Source organism: Pinus tabuliformis, chromosome Q (genome assembly GCF_031772625.1).
Source record: "Pinus tabuliformis cultivar Carrire ecotype Pingquan chromosome Q, CPIR1, whole genome shotgun sequence".
Lineage (NCBI taxonomy): Eukaryota > Viridiplantae > Streptophyta > Pinopsida > Pinales > Pinaceae > Pinus > Pinus tabuliformis.
This window is the reverse complement of record NC_142296.1, coordinates 956,427,427-956,451,511: the sequence shown is the minus strand read 5'-3', so window position 1 is coordinate 956,451,511 and position 24,085 is coordinate 956,427,427. Positions and strand designations below refer to the sequence as shown.

Here is a 24,085-nt window from a genome sequence, read left to right as displayed (position 1 = left end):
ATTCTTATTTGAGATTTTAAGACAACTACAAAGTAACTGATATATTCACCAAGAATTCTAACCACTACCCTTTAATAACAGAGTTACTAAAGAACCATACATACAATACATGCTTGACTACAATGAAGGTCCTGCTAAAAGTTCCAAAAGGTTTTAATTAGCGATACTTTGCTCCTTGTTCCTCTTACTAGTTTACGACTAAGGGTTGGAACAAATAATTTCATTAACATGACATGTATCCCCCTGGATGCACTCATTCACCCTTGACAATAAATGCAATAAGCCATTTATTTGTCTTTATTTTAAAACATTTTACAACCCGATATCTTCACATAGAATGCTATCCACCAGCCCTTCACCAACAATAGAGCTCCTAGAACATACATGCCTACCTTTAGTGACAATGGACATAATTTCTTACAATGTCAAGCATCGCCACCAAACTTTACTGGTAATCATATAACAATGTAAACAGATATTGTTGCTCGCTTTCACATGTACCTAATGTATTGAACAAATGTAGATTTCTTGAAAACGATGAGAACTCAGTCACAAGTGAGATTTTGACCATTATAGAGTCACTAAAAAGGGAAACAAGGGAGAATAGAACAATTTAGATTTTTACTACTACATAAATACATCGATAGAAGACCAGTGATAATCTGGCCACTGTCTGGATACGATACATCAATAGCAAGATATATAAAAGCATAGCTATACATGGCAATCAAATGTCTAATATCGAAGCACTCTAGGTATTTTAACTTAAACATCTAATATCAATCAATACTGTGGGCCCTTGGACTATTAATGAAGCATATTCTACTTGATCTTCAAATACAATATCATGTACATAGCACCTTCTTGTGTCCCTAAGATAGATGTATGATGACTTGGCCTATGGGTGCAGATAAGTGTCATTTTTTTCACACAGCCACATTGAATTTTGCATGCAATTATAAGGCATGGAATTAGTGTCCAAAAGAACATCTTGTTTGCTGTCAAGTGCCTAGAACTGAAAGACATTGGTCTGAAAACGTTCATCATAAAGCTGCCAATGCCCATATCTCTCAATGTGGAAAGCTGGCCTACGAACAAAGAATTCGGGTCTAACTAATACTTTAAGATTCTTTGCATTTTCTGAAGCATCATCTAGTGCTCTGCTCGTTAGGTTTAAACAACCGAACAAATCAAGGTGTTCCAAATTAGGACATCCATTCAACAACACCCTCAGTCCCTTTGGAGATAATTTTGAGAACTTCATCTCAAGGTGTTTTAGATTTGGCATGAACTTTGCAAATAAAGCAGCCTCGTCATCTCCACTCGAAGGAGCAGCATGGAGATACTCAGTCGGAACCACATCCCTGTGTTCAGAAGGATCAACACAATTCATCATGTTCCTCTTCACAATAGTCAGATTCTTACAACTAAGTCCAATTTTCTCCAATGCAGCACAAGATATGTTGTGACAGTAACTAATATCAAGTTCCCCAATTCTGGGGCAGCCCAATGCGATTTGACATACTGATGCATCAGTAACACTTTGGCATGCCTTGATTGAAAGACGTTGAAGATTTGCACACCTACAAAAGAAACACACACTATCCAAGTCAGTCTAAAGTTGTCTAATATATCAATGGTTGAATGTAAATTGGCAAACAAGTTTTCCATGAACCTGAACAGTGAACATTAGGCACCAAAGTTTCAGTTTTCATATTAACTTGGTCAGCAAGAAGGAATTGAAAATTTCTACCTCTTGCATCGAAAGTGCAATTCATCATTAAATGACAAGAAAAAAAGGCATGTCAAATTATTTTCATTTAAGCAATTATTAGTAATTTAAATTTATTAAGAACACGTAAGAAATACATACAAAGAAGCCAAGAGGCCTTGTTAAAATCAAGTTTGCATGGAACCTGGGAGGGTCTAGACCTCGCCCTGCAAGATATTTAGCCTGCTTTGGTGATTCTAAATTTATCATAGAAAGTATGACGAACCTACCCAAGTGTGTTAACCACAATCAATCGAGAAATCAGGTTGAATTGAAACTTATTAAGTTTGAATTTTTTACTTTGCATATATCAAGAGAGCACTTAAGCAGAAGGTAGATGAACTAGAAAATATAGGGGCAACTCTACCCCCAAATTCATTATAGATCTACAGATTTAATGATCAATCATCATATAGCTTGTTGAAGAATGTAACTAGGTTCGGTCTTCATAAATGTATTTAAGTCACAATATAATGTATTCGTCAAAAGAAAGAAAATGTAATTTTTTTATTATTAAAATTGACTTATTAAAGCATGGATCACATGCTAGGGTCAATTATTTTTTGGTCAAAGCCTCCACTGCAGGCTTCTAGGGTTTGAGTCAAGTGTTCTAGTCCATGTCAAAATGTAAAGAACCCTTCTTGGGAATTATCTGTCAAGAAAGAAATGTATTTTATATTAAAATTAGTCTTCTAGGCCTCCTCCACCAAGTCGGCCTCAAAACTGGACAAGTCAGCCTAAACTAGGCAGCAGAAACTCGACCTCATTTGACACGCACACAACAAGTTCAATTTGCAGTAACTAGGCCAAGGAAAAAGTGTAAAATTTAAGAAAGAAGGATAGCGAAGGAGGACTCCTCTTTCAAGCATAAAATCGAAAATTTCTATCTCTTTTCCTCACATGTGAAGTTGTGCAACAGCTGGATGGGGGCCAAAATTCTGCAGTAACTGGGAGGCCGAAATTCTGTTGCAGGTCGAAATACTACAACTGGGAAGTTGAATTTCTAGATTATTGTTGGGCTGGAGTTGTTGGATAAGAAGAGACTACTATATCATCTTGGAAGGTTGACTTGGTGGAGGAGGAAAGTTTGTTGGTCTAGGGTCTTGGTCCATCTCAATTTGAATTACTAAAGGAAGAGTTCTTGACTGGGTTTTCCCCTATATAGGGGTTTTAGCCCTGGTTGTCCACCTACATCTGGTGTCCCTGATCTTCATATTTTGTTTTTGATAATTGCTTGATGAACTAAGATAAAAGAAGAACATAAGAAAGATATAAAGAATTCAAAGATATCACAAGTAATTATCAACTAAAGAAAATCTTTCTGCCTTTTTGATTTTCTAACATGGTATCAGAGCTAAGGTGAAAAAGAAAAAAAAAGGCAGGTTAAAGGCTCTATTAAGGAAAAAGGAGATTAAAAAAGGGACATTAAAAGGGGATCACATAAGAAGACAAGCCTACTATTTACAAGAACAATGACAAACTCAATGAAGGGAGAAAACAAATTAGAAGGGGCCTCCAACTACAAGGCCTGGAAAAAGAGAATAGATCTCATTCTCGAAAAGAACAAAGTTTTAGATCTTGTTCAAGGAAAAGTCAAGAAGCCTACTGATGAATCAAGTAATGCAAAGAAAGTGAAGTTTAGAGAACTTGAAATCATGGCTATGAATCTAATAGTGGATGGAGTTAAAGATAACTTAATTCCATAAATACCCAACATAAATTCGCTCAAGAAATGTATGAGGCTCTCTCCAAGTTATTCATAATCAAGAACAATGGTCCAATAGCAAGCCTCAAGAATGAACTAAGAATTGTTAAGATGACAAATGATGATACTATTTCATCATACTTTATAAGGATATCTAGAATCAGGGATGAACTCCAAGCAATAGATGAAGTTGTCCCAAAAAAGAAGCTCGTAATTACTGCCCTTCTAGGACTACCTAAAGCTTGGAGTGCTTTGTACCATTTTCTCTGCCACCTAAGCCAACCATGTGGTCACTCGCCCATCTGTTATGAATGTATGTCTGAAGGTGGGCCTCCCAACCTCAAAGGTATGAATTTTCATTAGCTTAGTTAAGTAATTTTGTTTATTGGCATGGATTGGTTGGGGGATTCGGCAGAAAGAGTGGGCTAGGTCTATGTTGTTGTCTCCTCTACCCAATTTGGTGTTTAGCCTTGTATCCTAATCCCTTGGGATCTCCTTTACTAACCATTAGCTTTAGGGTTGGCACTACATGAGAAATATCGATTTTTGTTGTGTGATCTCGCTTCCCGACACCATATACATCACCCCTTTCTGCTCATTTTGACCCCAATCATCATTTTTCTCATCCGGGTCCACTGGATCCACATAGGGTTAGCCTGCCCATTCCCTTGCCCACACATTGGATCAGGCCTAGAATGATGCCCCAGAGGTTGATGCAGCTAAAAAGAAAAGAAAAAGCATAATTTGGCCACTTTCAACAGGAAATGCACCACAAAATGCAAAAGATGGTCAGCACACACAAATTTAGCACATGGGGAAAGCCAAGCATAAGCTTTACCCCTTATATATAGCCATCACCCTGAATCTATGGGCCCTAGATGAGCCCCCTCGACGTTGAGGAACCCATGACTGTCTCAACCCCTGGTGGGAAATGAAATGCCCCACCTTAAAAGGGGGTACCTACTGTTATATACCACACATCATGCTCTCATCCCCTAGAGCCCCGAGCAATTACGAAGAAAAATCAATAAAAGGCAAAAGGCATATGAAGAAGGGTGGAAAAACAAAGGTCAAGGTAACTTATGTACCACGATTGCTCCCTCCTACACTCATATACCCAAGTGTGGGCTTCCCTCATTATAGCTACCCCTTTGTCCCATAGCATGTGGCCTGGATTCTTCCCTTGACCCCACTCTGTTCCATTATTATATCACTTGACACCTTCCATTTGATGGATGTACCATGGACATGTCACCCCCTTTAAAGGTTGAAACCACCTAATAGGGTGCTTGGTTAACCCCCTTATTGAGCTTGGAGACACTTGTACATGCCAAAGCCCACAATGGAAGGGCATGCCACCATGAAGTGTCTCATTTATTCCATGATTTGTAAACTATTTTACTTGATTATTTTAATAATTTGTTGTATTGGAGGGCAAGGGGGCGCATTGGATCTTATGCAGGATTGCAGGTGGGTTTCCATTTGAGGGCTTGGTCTCCCTATACAGGGTCCTAGCCCTCCAGAGGGCCACATGGGCACTTGTAGGGTGAGCATTGAGAGCCATGGGCCTCCACCATAGTAAAGATTACTTCATGGATCCCCAGCACCGATCATTGATTGCTCATGTTCCACCTTTTGGATGAGGATGATGCACCTGGTTCACTATGCCCAGCCAGCTCCACACTTGCACCATACACTTGGCAGATGTTCCAAGGTCCAAAGGATGTCTCCCGCTACAGAGGGAGGGCTTATGTCGTCATCCTAGCCCTTACAGATGGTCTACAAGCATTTTCGATCCACTTGGAGACCCATGAGGATGTCCTTGTGCCCCCACACCCACTTGGGAGCACCACAGGTTCTTGCTTGGAAAACAAAGGGCCAACCCTTTGTCCACTATGTTTGGAGTCCATTTTCACATCATGGCACCCCTTAGACTTCATTAGGCCTCCTCAAAGGCCCAACGACTCACTATATTGATCATTCTACGCTCTTGAGAAGCGTATTCTTATGTTATTGAGTTATCTTAGTGGGCTTGTCACCAAGGAGTGTTATTATAGGCACATTATTTTATTATTTGGGGCTTAATTAAGCCAAATTAGCTAAATTGAAATCATTAGAGATTGTATAAATAGATGAGAGGTGATTCATTCTCTCGTCATCACTTGGATTGGATTAGTATCTCTTGTGAGATTTTCGCACTTTTTGCTAGGTAAACTTTTTGGAGCTTTCTTGATGCAATATGATGTTTGGATTTTCGCTATTGTCTTTGGAGCTTATTTCTAATGCAAAGTTGATGAACGGATATACTCTACTCTCTCTATCATGTAAGTCGAATTTTGATGGTATTCTTGTTATTTTACTAGTTCACTACATGTTAGGATTATCATTATTCCTGTATGGGTTAAAGTAAATGCGAAATTCTTCTGGGAACCTTGAATAAGTTATTTAATGCATGTGTTTTACTTGAAGAGAGTAGGTGAATGCTCTTAGAGGCACCTCTTAGGTTGAAAGACCTCGAAACTTCATCTCTTTGGAAAATTGAAGTATAAATCCCAATTGACCTAGTCACTGCCCTTGAAGAGGCTAGCAAAGATCAATTAGGGCTCCTTAGCACACGAAAATTCTCAATCTATGTGTATCTTGACTCCATTAAGCCCAAGCAATAAGGCACTAATCCTTGTATCCCTTTGGTGGTCAAATTTCCCTCTCTTTTCTTCACTTTTCCCAATTCTAGGCCTAACCCCAAAAGCTCTCCTAAGGCATCACACCAAATCTTTTGTATCCATCAAAACACCTTGAAAATTGGGTCACAATTGCGTTGGGGTCTTCTCAAGGGGTCTTCCAAATTTAAGCACAATCTAACAGTGGAATCTCGAGATATTGCAAGCCCTAGCTCGAGGATCATTTCTCTCCCTAGGCTGATTTTGGGTTAGTGTCCTCACTTGGATCATTGCATTCAAATTTCAAAAGAAAATTAGTTCTTTGATCCTATTCTCTTCCCTAATTAAGTCAAGCCCCTCTTTGGTCGATCAACTCCATACCCTTGACCTAGTTTGGGTCCACTTGTGTTCTCTATGGTCCCACGACTTTATAAATCAAATTCCACAAGGACTACAGAGAATCCATTTATCCATAAGGATCCTTAAGTCTAGGAAGCCCCTTGTCAAGGCATATCCTCCAACCTTAGGCTAAGATATCCTAAGATCCCTTCTTAGAGAGCCCATCACCTTTCTTCTCAAGCAAGCTATTTAATTAAGTCTCTCTTGTGAATAGGCTTTAGGAATCACTCCTAATCTAATCATTGATCCATTCATCATTGTGATTCCTCTTATACAGGGTCTCCTCCCATCGGTGAAAGTTTGTAAAGAGTAAGGGGCCTTAGCTAAGGTGACACTGGGCTATCGCTCCATTGTTGCCCCTTGACCTAGTAGTTGCTCTATAGGATCCCCCCTAAGACCCCTACTAGTTTGAGCAATAACAACCCCCTTATACTTCAAGAATTTGTTGATCAACTCGATGAAAGATGAAATGCTTTCGGGTTCACATGAATCAATCCAGCCCCGATGTTTATATTCAAAGATATAATAAATAACTCGATGAGGCTACCTAGGTGAATCACATTCACATCAGAAGCATACTTGATGAATTTTGGTATGTGATCAACTGCCAAACATGGATTGCCATCAAATTGTGGCACATTTTGCATATGCCTCCTATCCAAGCCATTTGGGTATCTTGGGATCCATGTGAAATCCAAAGCAGGGAACCACTCATGAAGCCACTTGGTATGCATTGATCATTATATATTGATAACATGAGATTCGCCAAGGTGAATGAAAATTACCTTAATGAATGCTTGCTTCACCCTACAAGCATTGACTTTGAGGTTCAATGAAGAACTAGGGCTTCGTTCTTCCAATGGAGTCCTCAAAAGGATATATCAATGATATCATATAGGAAACAAGGCACACGTCTCGTTTCCCCGGCAACAGTGCCAAAAATGTTACTGCACAAACTAGCATGCCTAGTAAATAGGCTGGAGCTAGAGGGCACAACAACAGCTTGGGACAAAGGCTCACTGTCACCACAACCTATGTCCCCTTCTCTTCTCGGATTTTCACCGACGGGAGGAGTTTCAATATCCCTTTAATGTGTCTATAATAGGATTCAAAGTGAGGCTTTAGGAGAAGCTAGTAAGACTTTCCACGAAAAACCCCTTGAAAGAAACACTATACAAGACCTAGGGTTGAGGTATTTGATGAGGTAAGAGTTCATCCAAGGTCAAGATAGTCAAGAGAAAAGGTTTTGAATGATACACTACTAAAGTACAAACCTTCAAGAAATCCCTAAGTTGAAGGGCAGCTTCAAGGGTTCCCACTTGGTGTGATAGCTAGGGCATCAGTTTTCTTGAGATTCCACTGTTGAAATTTGTTCAAAATTTGCAGATGCCTAGAGGAGAAACTATAGAAGAGTTCAGAATTCAAAACGCACTCCTCTAGAGAATTTCGCATCAAGCCCTAGAGAGGATAGCTTAGCCTTAAAGGGGCGAGGAAAAGAGAGAGAAAGAGGTGAAGGAATGGTTTTTCAAGTAGAATGTGATCACCAAGGATCCCAAACCCAATGCCTTCCTATTGGAGAAATGAAGTCAAGATAAACCATGAAATGGCAACTCGCTCTTCAAGGAGACCCAAAAGGAATTTCGTCACCCTAGATGGAAGCAGCAACAAAATGGCTTCTAGATTTTTATACTTCAATGACACTTTTGTGGAGTTTTAAGGATGAAAATGCAATCAATCCCCTAGGAATATTCATTCACTCGTTATCCAATGAGTAACACATGCAAAAATTTCCAATAGTTTTCAACGCTTCAAACAATTCGCATTAATTACGGCACATTTAATCACCAAGAGAAAACATTCCATGCATTAGACATTCATCAAAACAAAAATATAGCATCATTTAGCACTTACAAGACAAACAAGAGTATATCCATCCACAAATTGCCAAAAAGAAGCTCCAAGAATGCTAGCGAAATTAACCAAACATCATAATTCATCAAAGACATCAAATTTCATCCTCTACTACAAGTCTAAATTCTTTTTAGGAGAGATCGAAGATCCAAAGTGTGATGATGAAAGTGAGGATAGGCCTCCTCTATTTATAAATGATCTAAGAGTTCAAAAATCAAAAGATGAAGCCCCTCCAATGCCTAAAACGTCTAGTAATTCACGCATGGTTACAAGCCAACCATGATGGCTCATGAAAAAAGTCAAATTAGCCTTTTTAGGGCCACGTTAGGCTGACGTGGAGGCCTAGAAGGGCAATGTTGAGGCATCATGTGCCAAAAATGAGAATGAGGGCCTCAAAATCAATGGACAAGAGGGGGATGCCTTGAAATGTTGCAAAACATCTCCAAACCCCAACTTGGGCTATGTGGGCTCCAAATGGATCTCATGGATCTCCAAATGGCTCAAGATCAAGTCGATGCTCTATCAATAAGAGTTGGAAGATGACACATTCCCTCCCATGTCTCCCCAGAGAGACAAAACCTCCTCTAGGCCTGGATCAGCTGCCAAGTGTTGGGTGCACTATGTAGCCGACTGGGCAATGTGGTCCAAGTGCATCATCATCAATGTATAATTAGGGCACATACATCCAATGTGGTGATGTTAAAGAAGCCCATGGTGTGCCAATCAATGCTCTGCATGGTTGGAGGCCCATTGCTTTGAACACTCACCCTACCTACAAGTGCCATTATGACCCTCTAGAGGGCTTGGATCCCATATAAGGAGACCAAGTCCAAGATGAAGACCCACCTACAATCTTGTATAAGATCCAATGCATCTCCTCACCTTTTAGTATAATTGACTAAATAAGCTTGCTAATCAGGGGCATAAATAGACACTTCATAGTGGCATGCCTTTCCAAATGGGCTTTGAACATGTACAAGTGTTACCTTCCTTGACAAGAGAGGTTAATGAAGGACCCTATTAGTTGGTTTCAATCTCTAAGGGAGAGACAGGTCCATGGTACATCCATCAAATGGCAAGTGTCATGTGAAATAGTGATGGAATGGAGTGGGGCCAGAAGGGAAGGCTCCAAGCCACATGCCATGGTACAAGGGTAGCTATGATAAAGGAGGCCCACACCTTGGGTGTATGAATGTAGGAGGGAGCGATTGTGGTCCATGAGTTACCCCGACTTTGTTTTTCCACCCTTCTTCATATGCCTTTTGTGCCTTTTATTGATTTTTCTTCACTTTATTGCTTGGGGCTCAAGGGGATGAGAGCATGATGCGTAAGATGTAGCAATGAATACCCCCTCAAGGTGGAGCAATTCATCGCCCACCAGGGGTTGGGACAATCATGGGCTACTTAATGATGTTGGGGGCACTCATAGGGGCCCTAAGAACCAGAGTGATGGCCATAATGATGGGAGTAGAGCTCATGTTTGGCTTTTGCCCACGTGCTAAATTTTATGGTTTCATCCATCTTTTGCATTTTGTGGTACCTTTCCTATTGTATGTGCCATATTATGCATTTAATTTTCTTTTTCGTTGTATCAACCTTTGGGGAATGGTTCCAAGCCCAATCCAAAGTGTGGACAAGGGAAAGGGGTGGCTAACAATGAGAAAGGGCTTGTAATGAGCGAAGGGAAGTGAGATATATGGTATCGGGAAGCGGGACGATGCAACAAAAATCAGGGTTTCCCATGTAGTGCCACTCCTAAAGCTAATAGTCAGTAAAGGAGATCCCACGCGGCTAGGATACAAGATTAACCCGCAAGTTGAGGTAAGGGAACAAGAGTACAGTCAAAGCCCATTCTTTTGGAAAAATCCCCCCACTAATCCATGTCCAAATGTGCCCAAGAAAAGCAAGCATAAGCACCCAATTACATAATGAAAATTAATACATTCGGGGTTGGAAGGCCCACCTTCAAACATATGATCATGACAGATGAGCAAGGGCACACAATAGTTGGCTCAGGTGGCAGAGAATAGTAGCACATCGAGCTATCAGGTGTTGCAAGGGGATGTTAGCATCCAGTTCAAGACAAATCTAGGAGAAAAATTCTCCTATAGGGGTCCACCCACTAGTGGTGGGTAACAGGTTTTGCACGCTTAGACACAAGGCTTGTGCAAAAGTTCCTGCCCAAGCTACAAAAGTCAACAAATTGTCCATCCCTTCTTTTGATGGTTCATCCAAATGCAGTGCCAGAGCATGGGTTCACGAGGACACATATTTCCAACTCAACCCTATGTTGGAGACAAAGGCCATCAAACTCACCACATGGCATTTGGAGGGAGAGGCTCACGAGTGGTGGTATCATGGGCTAGTCACCTTGGGAAATGTTGGCAATAACTCATATTTTGACTTCACACACAGACTGATTGCCCAAGTTGATAAGAAGGACCCATATATACATTTCATGGAATTGGCACAGCTCAAACAGACAGGTACAATAGATGCTTACATTTCAAAATTTCAAAGGCTCGCAGTCATGGTGACAAATGTGTCGGAGCACAAAACGATTATGCTATTTGTTTAAGGATTATCCGAACCCCTACGTGGTTTGGTTAAGGCCTTCAAACCAGAATCTCTACATGATGTTATCATCAGAACCCAATACAAACGTGGTACCAAAGAATAAATTTTCTCCCAAACCCTTCCTTAGAAAAATAAGGTCAAGATGCCCTTCCAGAAGGAGTGGACCGAGAAAAATAAATTGGATGATGAGACTCGAAAGGAACTAAGAAGGAAGAAACTTTGCTTTAGCTATAAGGAGCCTTGGGAACTGGGTCACAGGTGCATGGGGAAGGGAAAGGTGCATTACATATTGGTGCTCTCAGATAGTGATGGGGAAGAGAAGGTAGGACAAGCTCAAGGCAATGAGCATAGCAGTACAGATGATGAGCAACCACATGTGGAGACTAAAGGTGGAACTATAGTCGCTCTATCAAGCGTCCCTAGATGTCACCCATTAAGTCATTGTTGAGAAAACATGACCAAGTTTTGGGGGAGATCCCTCTAGGGAGGTCTCCTAACAGAGGCTTTGAGCACAGTAATGAGTTAAAAGAAGGGGCCAAACCCATAATAACTACTCCATACAGGCACCCAAAGAATTTCAAAGATCAGATAGAGAAGGCAATCAAGGAGTTGGAGATGGGGCATATCAAACCCAACTCCAATCCATTTGCTTCTTCACTAGTTTTGGTTAAGAAGGATGGCACTATGAGGATGTGTATTGACTATCGGGCTTTGAAAAATAAAACAATCAAAAACAAGTATCCCATTCCTAAGGTCGATGAGTTGTTGGAAAAGTTGCATGGGGAAACATACTTCTTGAAGATTGATCTTCGATCAGGATATCACCAAATCAAGGTCAAGAACTGTTGAGAACTCAAAGGCATCATGGTAAATAAATTCTTTAGATAGATTTCTCTTAGACTTTGGCACTTGCTTGCGATAGTATTTTCATCTTATTAGGTTTTCTTATACTTTATTATGTTTCTTTCATCAAGACAAATGTCAAAACATGAAGATCGTGACAAGGGACACAAAATGTAGGCACACAGCCAAGGGAAAACCCAATCCAAACTCTAAACTAGTAGATCAGATTGAGATGACCAAGACCTTCTAGACCTAAAACGTCTTCCATCTAACAATTTTTTTGTAGGTCCATTCAATAATTCCTTATGTAACTTGGCTTCTCTTATACTCGTGTATTCTTCTTTTTGCACTCGTGAAGACTTTCAATCCAATAATCTAGAATATCTTTGGCCCTGTAGTGTTGGAGTACTTTGATTCTGTATCCAAGGAGAAACTTGATTTTGTAGCCAAGAGATAATTCGATCAACTCTGTAGCCAATATATAATTTGGTCTTGTAGTCATGAAAGGATTCAGCCCTGTAATTTCATCAAAGATATAAACTTTGTCCCCAAACTTTCTTTCTTTTCTTCATTGTATTTTCTTCCTTTAAGATGCCAAACAACCTTCTATTACCCTTCGCATTCCTTAGCCGAATTACAAAACCTTTTTCATTGAATTAATCTATCTTCAAATAGGTCGAGTACCTTTTCTATTTATAGTGGTTGGAGCCTGTATTTGGGGCCGACATATTTAAGTGAGGAAGCCGACCTGCAAGGAGAACAAGGTTGACTTGATGGAGGAGATGTAAGACAAAAATATTGACCTTAAGGAGCCCAAGAAGGGTCTCTTACAAAAATAAATTTTGACTTCAACAAAAATCCTAGCCTATTGACCCAAGCATGAAACCCATGCTTTAATATGTCAACTTAATAATAATAAAAATTTCTTTTGAAAAATATATTACATCATGACTCAAGTACAATTATGAAGACCGACACTAGTTACATTCTTCAACAGGAATAGGATGTTCACAAGACTGCCTTCAGGTGTCATTATGGGCAATACGAGTTATTGACCATGCCATTTGGGTTGACCAATGCACCTACCACTTTCTAGTCTTGCATGAACTACATCTTCAACAAGCAAATGCGGAAGTTTTTGTTGGTGCTCTTTGATGATCTCCTTATATACAGCAGGACATGGGAGGATCACTTGAGGCATTTAGATTAGATATTGGGTATTATGGGGGAGCAGTCATTGTATGCCAAGGCATCAAAATGTGAATTCAATCTAATAGAGATTCTATATTTAGGCCATGTGATCAGTGCGCAAGGGGTGCAAGTACATCAAGAGAAGATCCAGGCCATATTGGGTTGGCCACCACCTAGGACCATTACGAAGTTGCAGGGATTCTTTGGATTATGCAGTTGTTATAAGCACTTTGTTAAGGGGTTTTCGCAGTTGGGTGAGACCTTAACAAATCTTACGAAGAATGGGGCATTTAGGTGGACAGAGGAAGCTTAGCAGGCATTCAACAAGCTCAAGGAGGTGATGAGCACTTGTCCAATATTGGCACTTCCCGATTTCACTTAGCCCTTTGTGCTTGAGTGTGATGCTTTGAGAGAGGGCATGCACAATCATTTTCCTCATATTGATTTGGAGAGCTCATGTGGCTTTGGAGTGCTAAGGTTGAAACCCTTGCGCAAATTAGCTTCGGTGGTGAAACAAATCCACCCTAGCTGATCAAAAGGAAAGATCACTCAGATCTTTCACCCGTATTTGTTGTTGAAGATTCATCTCATTGCCAGGTCGTAGGCACAGCTAGAGATCGTGGGAATTTTGGAGATCATATTTTCCATCTGCAATTCATGTGGGAAGAAGGGGGTTGAACCGTGGGATCACTTGAGGAGGCCATACTAGTTATTATAATCATGTATTTTTTGTGGGTAGTTTCAGCCCATATTTTTGTTGCCCTATCCAGCACCTTTTTTCTCAGTGATTCGAACCATCATTTGTTGGGCCATGGTATCAAAACGGATTGTCAAACCAACCATCAAATCTGCCCCAATATTATTATTTACAACAATGCAAGGGGACATTTCAACACTGTCATCATCTCCCACTTGCATAGCAAATCGTGCCATTAGCCATGGTTGTTTATGGGTTTCCAAAAATCTATTTTTGTAACTGTTAAAAATTGGAAACTAGAGCCAAATTCCACTTTGGACAGCTCATTTGATGGAGATGATGATTGCATCGAATTCCTCTTTTCGAGAGGACCAAAATTGATCTAAAGATCATCTAATTTGGACAAGTAGAAGTGTGTTTTTGAATTTATGCCCACACATGTGCAAATTGTTCAGGTCGGCCACATCATCATGTAGGCTCATGAAGCCCAATAGACATGTTTCTTCACCCTTAATGACTTGTATAATTACAAGTGTCCTCTCACCTCATTTGGCATCATCATCAGTCACACATTCTTCTCTCTCCTTCTCTCATTGGTTCTCTCTCACTCACACATGTGGCAAAGGAGGACGAATTTCACACATAATTACAAGGGAAAAAATTTCAGATTTTCCTATAGTTTGACCAGCGATGACTTTGACTTTCCAGGCAGATTTTGACTTCGATTTTCTAGGAAGATTTCTGTTTGGGCAGGCTGTACACCTTGGCACAGAAATCGAGGCATTTTGGGCACTTTGACTACAACAGAATATTGTATGTTGACCACAGACTTCAGGGCAAAAGTTTGAAAATTCTAGGGCATCTAGATTAAGTGATTTATCTTCTTTTGATAACAGATTGTGAATGATTTTTACTTCTTCAATTAGGATCTTCTTTTACTTATGTTAGTATAGTGTTATTCTTCATCAAACAACTACCAATGCATAAACCATAAAGGGACAAGAGACACAAAATATAGGCTATGAACCAAGGCCAAAACCTCTCCTACTTGAGAGGAAAACCCGAACAAATTCTTCTTCTTATAGAGACTTCAATTGACGAATACCAAGACCAAGACCCTTGACCTATTTGCCACTCCAAGACCAAGACACAAAGCTTCCTTGATGAGATCCTTAGTCAACAATAGTCAACCTTTTGCTCCTTCCTCCTTCTCGGCTTCTCTTCAACTTCAGCTTCCTTCTGCTTCAAACCTTCGCTTATTTCAGCCTCCTTGAATTAGGTCTGCAATCTTTGACCCTAATTCAGAAACCCTAACTCATGCATATGACCTTCTCTTATGCCTTGATTTCCTTCGCTTTAGTAGGAGGTCTCTTCCTTGGTAACTCGGCTTGTAATATAGCTTGATCTTCTCCCTATTATGATCTACGAGTATTACAACAACAGCTCGGCTTCTTCTGTAATGGACAACACTCTTTCCTCGCACGTGTGGAGTAGATTATCCAAAAACAGAACCAAAAACAATGCTAGAGACCTTGCTCTACCTTCCCTTCTCTTCATTGGCTATAAGACTATCTTCTTTGACACTTTTGCACTTCTTGTTTCAGTGCTCTTCTTCACCAAAAATCTGAGCTCCAAATGAAATCTGAACTGCCCTATTTATAGTTGTTTCCTCATCAATTAGGCCGACTTGAGAGAGGGTGAGCCGACATGTCCTTTTGTGAAGATTATTTATTCTATTTTGTAGTCGACATGTAGGAGGAGCTTCTGCTTGGTCTTGGAGGGCCTTCTTATTCATTTAATGACTCATATAAAAATGTAACATGCCCAAGAAGGGTCCTTCATACATGACATTGACTCAATTTGACTTTTATGACTAGATGACAAAACCTAAAGGTTCACAATGGGAACCTTAACTAAAATAAAATTCCTTGATCATGAAACCCATGATTCAAGTACTACAAAAATAATTTTATTTTCTTATTTTCATCAATTACATAAAATCACAATTACACATGTCATTATGAAGACCGAACCTAGTTACACTTTTCAACGCTCCCTCTTAACTAGGGAGGTATTCATAATGGTACTTGGTCATCCTCAATCTGAAGAATTCTGATCAGAAGAGTTGTATTGGTAACCCATCTATGTAGCATCATATCAACCAGCATTGTGACATAGCAAGGACTTGAGTAACATCTCTATCTCTCCACAAGATTTGAGCTCAATGCTGGTGAGACCAATGATGTATAAACACCCTCATCATTGTCTCACTTGGAACATACCCCACCCGGGTTCTCAAGGTGTGTTCTACCAAGACTATTCTTATCTTGGGTTCCCAGTCCTCAAAGAATATCGGTCCTCTACGATTAGTCATATCTTGGATGCCCTAACTTGTCCTCAAAGAGTATCGGATGTCATATGTTTACCCAATCCTCCATTCTATCTTCCCAAGTGAAGACAAGAATGTTGTGTCTATTCCTACAGAAGGAATGTACCTAAGCTTCGTCTTGGCTTAAGAATTTTGCTTCCAAGTTTCTACCAAGTAAGAAACTTGCTTCCAGGCTCCCTCTTAATTAGGGACACCAGCTCTTCAAGTGGAGATGATGGGGCAACCAGCTTCTTGAAGAACTCCTCCTCATGATGTCATGAACTTCTTTTTGTTATTCAAGAGTCTTCATGTTTGGGACTTCTCCGTAGGGCACAGACCATCCATCACTTTCATTCATGAATCAATCATGTCATCATTGGAAAGTGATCCATCAGTTCATCTATGGTCTTCCTTTATGCCATGTTGCCTTCTTCATGCCATGTTTCCTTAAGGATCTTTCATCCTACTACATGGGCATCGATGGTGGAAGACATCAATAGATCTTCCCTCAGCAGTCCTACATAATCCCATCCAGATATTTGTTTAAAAATAAGAAATGAACACTTAAATCAAAAGTATCTTTGTGATGGTATTTCATCATGACATCTTCTAGTTTGCATCAGCATCCTGCATACATATCGACAATCTCCCAAAGATATATATATTGTTAAGGGTCTCTTTATTTTTCAAAATCCATCAGAGTCTTCGTATCTTTCATGGAGATATCCTAGTCAAATCTTCTTGGTCTTTGGATGTTGATTGCCATTTCCATGGTTGCATATCCCACAATCTCTTCCTTCCTTTCTTCACACATTTCATTCGCGGGAAGTTCCAATCAGAGTTCCTCCAATTAATGTCAACCACCTCATATTTCATATGAGGACATATTATGTTGATTTCATCTAGAAAATGTGACTCATGCTTTCCTGCATCCTTTCAAAGGAGAAGATCTTTTTATTTTGATCATGCTCTCATGAGAGAGCATTGATCCATGTTACCTGCAACCATATGACATGACTCTTCAATATTGAATATAAGCATACATACCTCATTTTTCTTTAGGTCATCCAAACTTCCTACAGCAGCTTCCTTGATTGAAAGAGCTTCAATCCCTTAATCTGCTTCACCTTTTACGTCATCATACCATCATCCCATGAATTCCACAAGTTTGGTATTCTTGATGAAACACTTGCATCCCTTCTTGATTGGTGAAAGTTTCGATGAAGATTCCATCAGAGAATTTTGAGGACGTCAAGTATCCCCATCCAACAGATGTTCCCTTTTTGACAGATGTATGATAAGCCTTGTACTAGATGACCTTTATTTTCTTTTCCATAAGTGTTATCTATGTTACAAATGAGGTTTCCAAGAGCTATATCCTTCCATAGTTGACTGCCATGCTTCAACCATCTTTCATGCTTCTCTATGATGATGTCATGAGCTCTTGCTTTCAATGCGTCTATGATGCCATGATACATCCCATTATTTTTCTTAGTGAATCATGATAGTCATATCTTAAAATAGAAGACTTAGGAACTTGAAAAGAACTTAGGTGAGGAAGACTATCTCAATCATAGTAGAGATCTCTTACTTCCTCTTTCTTGGACTTCTTCTCAACTTCCTCCACTTCGTCGGTGATATGGGATTCTTCTCTTCCTCTTTTGTTATTGTCCTTCTTGATCTTAGGACAATCTCTTTTGTAGTGCCCATATTCTTGACACCCATAGCATTGAATCTTAGCCATGTCCCTTTTCTTTTACCGTGAACCAAACTTCTCAAATTTTCTCTTTCTTCTTGTCATTATAGCATAAGCTTGATTTTGCTCACCTACTCGCACATCAAATTTCGCCTTTAGTCTAGATTCTTAAATCTTGGACAGTGACCATAGATCCTGGAATGGAGTAGTTTTTTTCTTCGCATAAATACTTTAAGTAAAGTTACCCCACTCCTCCGATAGTGCATTTAGTACAATTGTAGTCATTTCTCTATCAGACATGACTTCTCCCAGATCTTGAATGTGATTCCTAATTTCATATCTCCTCATAAAGTATGAGGCTATTCCATCTTACCTTGACATCTTTAGCTTGTATAGTTCTTGCCTTAATGAGATGACTTCTCCAGCAGTGCTTACAGAATACAACTCTACCAATTTGTCATATATTTCTTTTGAAGTTTCGAGTTTTGATACATATGGGATGAGGGGATCCTTCTTGGATTCTATGAGAATCCTTTGAGCCCTAACTTCCCCTTTCATATACTTTTGCAACCGCTTGAGCATCTTCCTTTGCTAGTTTGTTTGTTGATCCTTTGACATGTTCCATAACCTCATTTTCAATGAGATACAGATTTGTCCTTTTCTTCCATGCAAGATAGTTTGAAGCCCCAACCAATTTGTTGCTTTCATTGCAAAAAGACATTTTGACATATTCAGATGTGGACATAAATATACTTACTTGATAAGATGCTCCTTCTCCTTGTTGCTTCCTTGATGTTGATGATGATATAGAGAATAGAAAACTTCTCCTTGATGAAGATAGTTTTCTTCAATAATGATCCTTGATCCCACAGAGAGGGAGATCCCTTGGATCCTTTGATGGTGGAGTCTTTGTTGATGAAGATCAATGATGACTTCTTGATGATGTCTTCAATGGTAAGGATCTTGCTTCAACGAGAGAGAGATCACCTTAGAATCTTGATGACAACGTCCTTGGTCTTGCTTTTCTAAGAAGGAACTTGATGTATAAGTCCTTCAACTTGATTTGAGTCTTTGAGGTCTCTTGAGATGGCTTGAGGGTTCCAAAATTCCTTTGTAGACTTCTTCTTTGATCTAGGGTTATGATGCTTCCTTTGTAGATCTTAACTTCAAGATGATCTTTGCTTTGATGCCTTCCTCGAGATTTGATCCTTGAGTGTCCCTTGGTAACATGCCCTTCCTTGAATTTGTTACTTTAGCTCGGATACCATGTTGAAAAATCTAGGGCATCAAGATTAAGTGATTTATCTTCTTTTGATAACTGCTTGTGAATTATTTTTACTTCTTAGATTAGGATCTTCTTTTACTTATGTTAGTATAGTGTTATTCTTCATCAAACAGCTACCAATGCATAAACCATAAAGAGACAAGAGACACATAATATAGGCTATCGGAAAGGACCAAAATCTCTCATACTTGAGAGGAAAATCTAAACAAATTCTTCTTCTTGTAGAGACTTCAATTGACGAAAACCAAGACCAAGACCCTTAACCTATTTGCCACTCCAAGACCAAGACACAAAGCTTCCTGTTGAAGGTGCTGGGCCTGCCAACATTCAGGGGATCTCCCGGTATGAAGTCCCAACTAGACCTCACACCGTTTGGTGTAGGAGTCCCATCCGGTATGATGGCCCGATTGCCATTGTCTTAAAGGTTTTCCTTAGCTCTTGCTTGTCAACACATGAGAGTGGTCTGCTTTGTCTTCGAACAGCAAGGTTCGCGTGCCTAGTGAGTGCTTAGTGTTACTTGTGTCAAGGTTCTTTCACCATAGAGGGAGAGGGTGGAAGTGAGTCTCAAGTTGAAAGGGAATAGTCCCAACTCTGTCAGAGACACACAACACAGCAAGACATGCACAGCTTCCGGTGGAGTAGTCCACACGGATGCGGCAGTCACAAACACACAGTGAATGGATAGCACGTACAACACCCAGCGGAATAGTCCACACGAGTGCGACAGTCGTTATAACAAGTTTATGAGAATGGTTTTGTCAAGTGTCCAGCAAAATAGTCCACACGGGCGAGACATCATTAACAACTTATACAACACATTTTCGTAAGCATATGTATTAGAACAACCGAAATAGTTCAACTGTCTTAATACAGGTTAAAGCAACATGCATTACAAGTGTCCAAAGAATAGTCTTACAAACAAATACAATACATGTGTGAAAACGTGTTGGCCTATTATCAGGCTTCTGAATTAAGCGAAAGTTCCAAGACACATCGGTACACAATTATATCACTAACCCCGATAGCTTGACGCTGGAGCCATTGCTCGCTCCTCAAGGAAAAGACCACAGACCCTCAAGGCTATGTGGGAGGAGCCAAGGTGAAAAGTCCTTTGCATGTACAAATGAGGGGTATATATAGCCAAGGGTGAAACTAACCCTTGTGATTGTTCGACTTCTCTCATGACTGTTTGACTTACGTGACTCTTCAACTTTACATGTGGGTCTCTTGGACTTCCACGTTACATTACATTGATTACAACAGTATGACCCACAGTAGTGATGTGGCCGAGATGACTCATGACATGACTCGACACGACAGAACTGGTATGTTCATGCTGCTGCTGGTGTCCATGTCGAGTTGCAGTGTTGCTGAGTGATGGATGTGCTCTTGGTGTATCATAGCTTCACCTTCGCATGGCAAGGTGTGCAAAGTCTTCGATGGTCTTGGTGTTCACTTGATGTTGCACGTGCATGTCTCTCCTTCGCTTGTACTTGGCATGCTCCATGTGTGTTCATCCGTTCGCAAACAAGTCTCCTAGCATGTGCTCCATGTCCATCTCGTTCGTCGTCACGCCATGTCCCATCCATGTACCTGTATCTACAATCACTCATGACGAGACGACATCAAATCCAGAAATCTCCTAGTCTACCATGATGCATTATCTCTCACTTTCGGAGCAGGTGACCGAGAGAGAGGACAAGACTCTGAAACAGCGCAGAGCACATTTCTGGCCGAGATGCGGGCTCTGGGCACTGTCAATGAAAATTGTGCAGAGGTCACTGGGAGGCTGAGATGGCAATCCGGATCAACAGTGACTGTCTGTGAGATGTGGCTCGGCTGAAGGGCAAATTTGCGCAATTTTTCCAGCGAGACAGTGCAAGCAACAAGGGGACACTGGTAGTGAAAACTCTGCAGATTCTCCGGAGAGGCTGGCAGCGGGCTGCAGGAGCTTGCTGGCCAAAATTGCGCAGAGCTGGGAGGTTGGCCTGCAGGACATCCCTGCGCAGTTTTTGGGTTGAGCGGGATGTTGGGCAGCTGGGAGAAAGCCCATGAAAACTGCGCAGTTTTCAGGAGGAGCAGCATGTTGGCTGACAGGGTGACTGGCTGACAGAACTATGCAAATTTCAAGGACAATTCAATGACAGGCAGCAGGTGTCTGTTTGACATGTCTCCGCAGTTTCTTTAGTCAGCAGGGGTGGGCATGCTTGGCAGCTTCTGCGCAATTTTTTAGAGTGAGGTCCGGGGTCACTACCCGGTCAAACTCTCTAGTTGACTAGCTGGATGCTTGATGGCTTTTCTTATGGGCAATGCAAATAAAGATGGCTTGCTGAGCAACTTTTGTGCTATTCTGGGTGACAGTCAGTCGAATCGACTCTAGGATTGCGTAGCGCAAACTGCCTGGGAGGTAGCCTCAAGCTTTGCGCAATTCTGGGCAACAGTACATAATCACTGAGCGTTGAGACTGCGCAGTGCAACTCAGCGAAGGTCCGGCTTTTGGAGGGTGGTCTGGACGACAGAGTTTCAGCAAAATGACTAAGTGTGTGAACGAGTGACTTCGTACATGCACGACCTTGCGAATACACACTCAACATGACTTGACAACAAGACACCTTGAACCATCAAGACAACATACACTCAGTGTGACTGACCGACAGGTGCGAGCGACAAGCGCAACACTTGTGATAGTTTGTTGAGCAACCACGTGACACTTGCGCGACATTGCATGCAACTCCGTGTGTGAGTGGGACAGATGCTTACATAGCGAATACCACTGGGACACACGAAGATGGGCTTTGTGTATAGCCAGAACATGACTGCAAGCATGACATTGTGACCAACATGCTAAAGGATGTTCGGTGAACGATAAAGCGAGGAGGGTGCAAAGAGTCAACACAAGCTCATGGGATGAGCCCGAGTGCTTGCAAACATCAAGGAAAAACCCAAGGAAGGCTCCAGAATTGGATGCAAGCCAAAATTTTGAAGGGTGATGCAGCCACTACAACACTTGGCGACACACTAGTTGAATTCCAACTTCCCTGTTTTGGTTCATTGACAACACAAGGCCTTGGTCTTTCAGGGAGTATTGAATCATTGTGCGGATTACTTCGGCTTCCTCACTTACCCCATGGACAGACATGGTTCACCTTTCGCCAACTCACAACAAGATTCAGCTTGATCACAGTGTTTCGAAATCGGATAGGGTAGTTTGGCTCGCGGGTTAAAAACTTTCAAAGTATCAGTTTTCATCTCTTGTGTTGCTCTGCTACCAGCAGGCCTGGACAGTCCCAACAGAGTCACGCAAGAACACACCAATTGCTCCACTACTAGTGAGCCTGGTCAATACCCCGGTGGAGTTGCATGCTTCACCTCTCTGCGCAGGGAGCCTTTCCCTTATTTCACCTTTGTATTTTTAAAAGAGAACTGTGCATAGGCACTTATTTATGTTTGGGGCGAAAGAGGGATCCTGACTTATTGAGAGCAGAAGAGTTTGTTCCTTCAGAGAAGCGTGTAAGACCTTTGACATAGGTTTGCTCGTTGGATGAGCTTGAACACACAAAGCAGAAGGCTGAGTATAGGCATGGTGTTTCCCAGTGTGGACACAGGTTCATGGTTGGACCCAAGCTTTCCTTGCAGACGGCTCGTATTTTCCGTCAAGACTTCATCGGCCAAAGGTTATAACCAAGCATAGAGAAGACAGAAACAGGACTAGCCAAGTGCTGCAATGACACACGACTCTTTAGATCTCAGCCACATACTCATTCAAAAGCTAGAACTCAGTAGAGGACAACACTTTATTTACAAAACCAGAAATAGCATGAAGCTAAGCAAACAAAACAAAGTGAAACAAAAATAGTAAGCAACGCGAAAAGATAATAAGCAGTAAACAAGGAATGTAAATGGCATGGGGCGCGGCCCCGACCTACTAAAAATAGTGCTTGAGATCTTGGTCGTTGACCAGAAGGTTGTCAATCCTCCCATCAAGTGATTGCAGATAGTATGTGTGTGGGCTAAGCTTCTCATGGACCAGTGTCAGACTATCAGGTTCCGCTACTGGAACCTGGTTGTATCCCAAAAGACCATTAAGCAAAAACAACATTCCTGCCCTAGATATTGTGTGTAACATAGGTTCCGTTGACGGCACGGGGTAGTTGTTTTTGTTCCGGGAGCAGTTCAAGTTTCGGAAATCAATGCATAAGCAGATTCCCCCGGATTTCTTACGTACAAAACTTAAATTAGAAACCCATGTAAAATAACGAACTATGTAAGTGATCCGAGCATCCAACAACTTAGTCAGTTCTTTCTATATAAGGGTTTCAAGTGACGATGTACTTTCCTCAGTTTTGCTGCAATGGCTTGACCCCTTCTTTGATTGGAATCATGTGTTGGATTATTCGCATGTCGTATGTACTCAAACCATCATATGCCCACGCGAACACATCCCGGTACTGTTTGAACAAGCGGACAAAAACTTGCCGCTCCTGCGGTGTGCAACACATACCGAGACTAACAAACTTCGGATTGTGGTCTGTTCCCAGATTGATCTATTCGTTCATCATGGTGGAACTATGGGTTTTGTTGTTTCTTGACCCTTGAAAGCGGTTCTGCAAGTCATAGAGCCTTTTGAGAGAAACCACACCCTTGGGGATGAGGTTGCCTTTCTTGTCATCAATTGCAGCTTGCAGGGACTGCTCGTGCTCATCTTCATCAACCACTGCGTCCTTGAAGGCATCAGCGTTGTCCATGAAGTGCAGTATCTGTTGATCATCGTCAAAAACGCGTAGATTAGTTATGTTATCAAGGATAGAAGGCTTATACAAAATTTCAACAGTAAATCTATCCCTAAGCGGTGACATGCTAGCAACTGCGTTTGCTAAGGCATCGGCAGTTGCATTATGCATTCTTGGCACAACAATGATATTGAATGCTTGGAAGTTAGAGATTAGTTGCCATACCTCTTGCTGGTAACTTTTGAGATGAGG

General features: G+C 41.0%; 1 protein-coding gene across 1 annotated transcript in view; it reads right to left on the bottom strand.

Moving 5' to 3' along the window:
- Nucleotides 1–601: 601 nt before the first annotated feature.
- The window catches only part of LOC149222658 (F-box protein SKIP1-like), a 106,295-nt gene continuing 82,811 nt past the window's right edge, over nucleotides 602–24,085 (bottom strand). Inside the window, exon 2 of the mRNA XM_089385547.1 lies at nucleotides 602–1,583. Coding sequence (XP_089241673.1) covers nucleotides 1,010–1,583 — 574 coding nt within the window. The 3' untranslated portion in view covers nucleotides 602–1,009. The remainder of the gene's footprint in view (nucleotides 1,584–24,085) is intronic.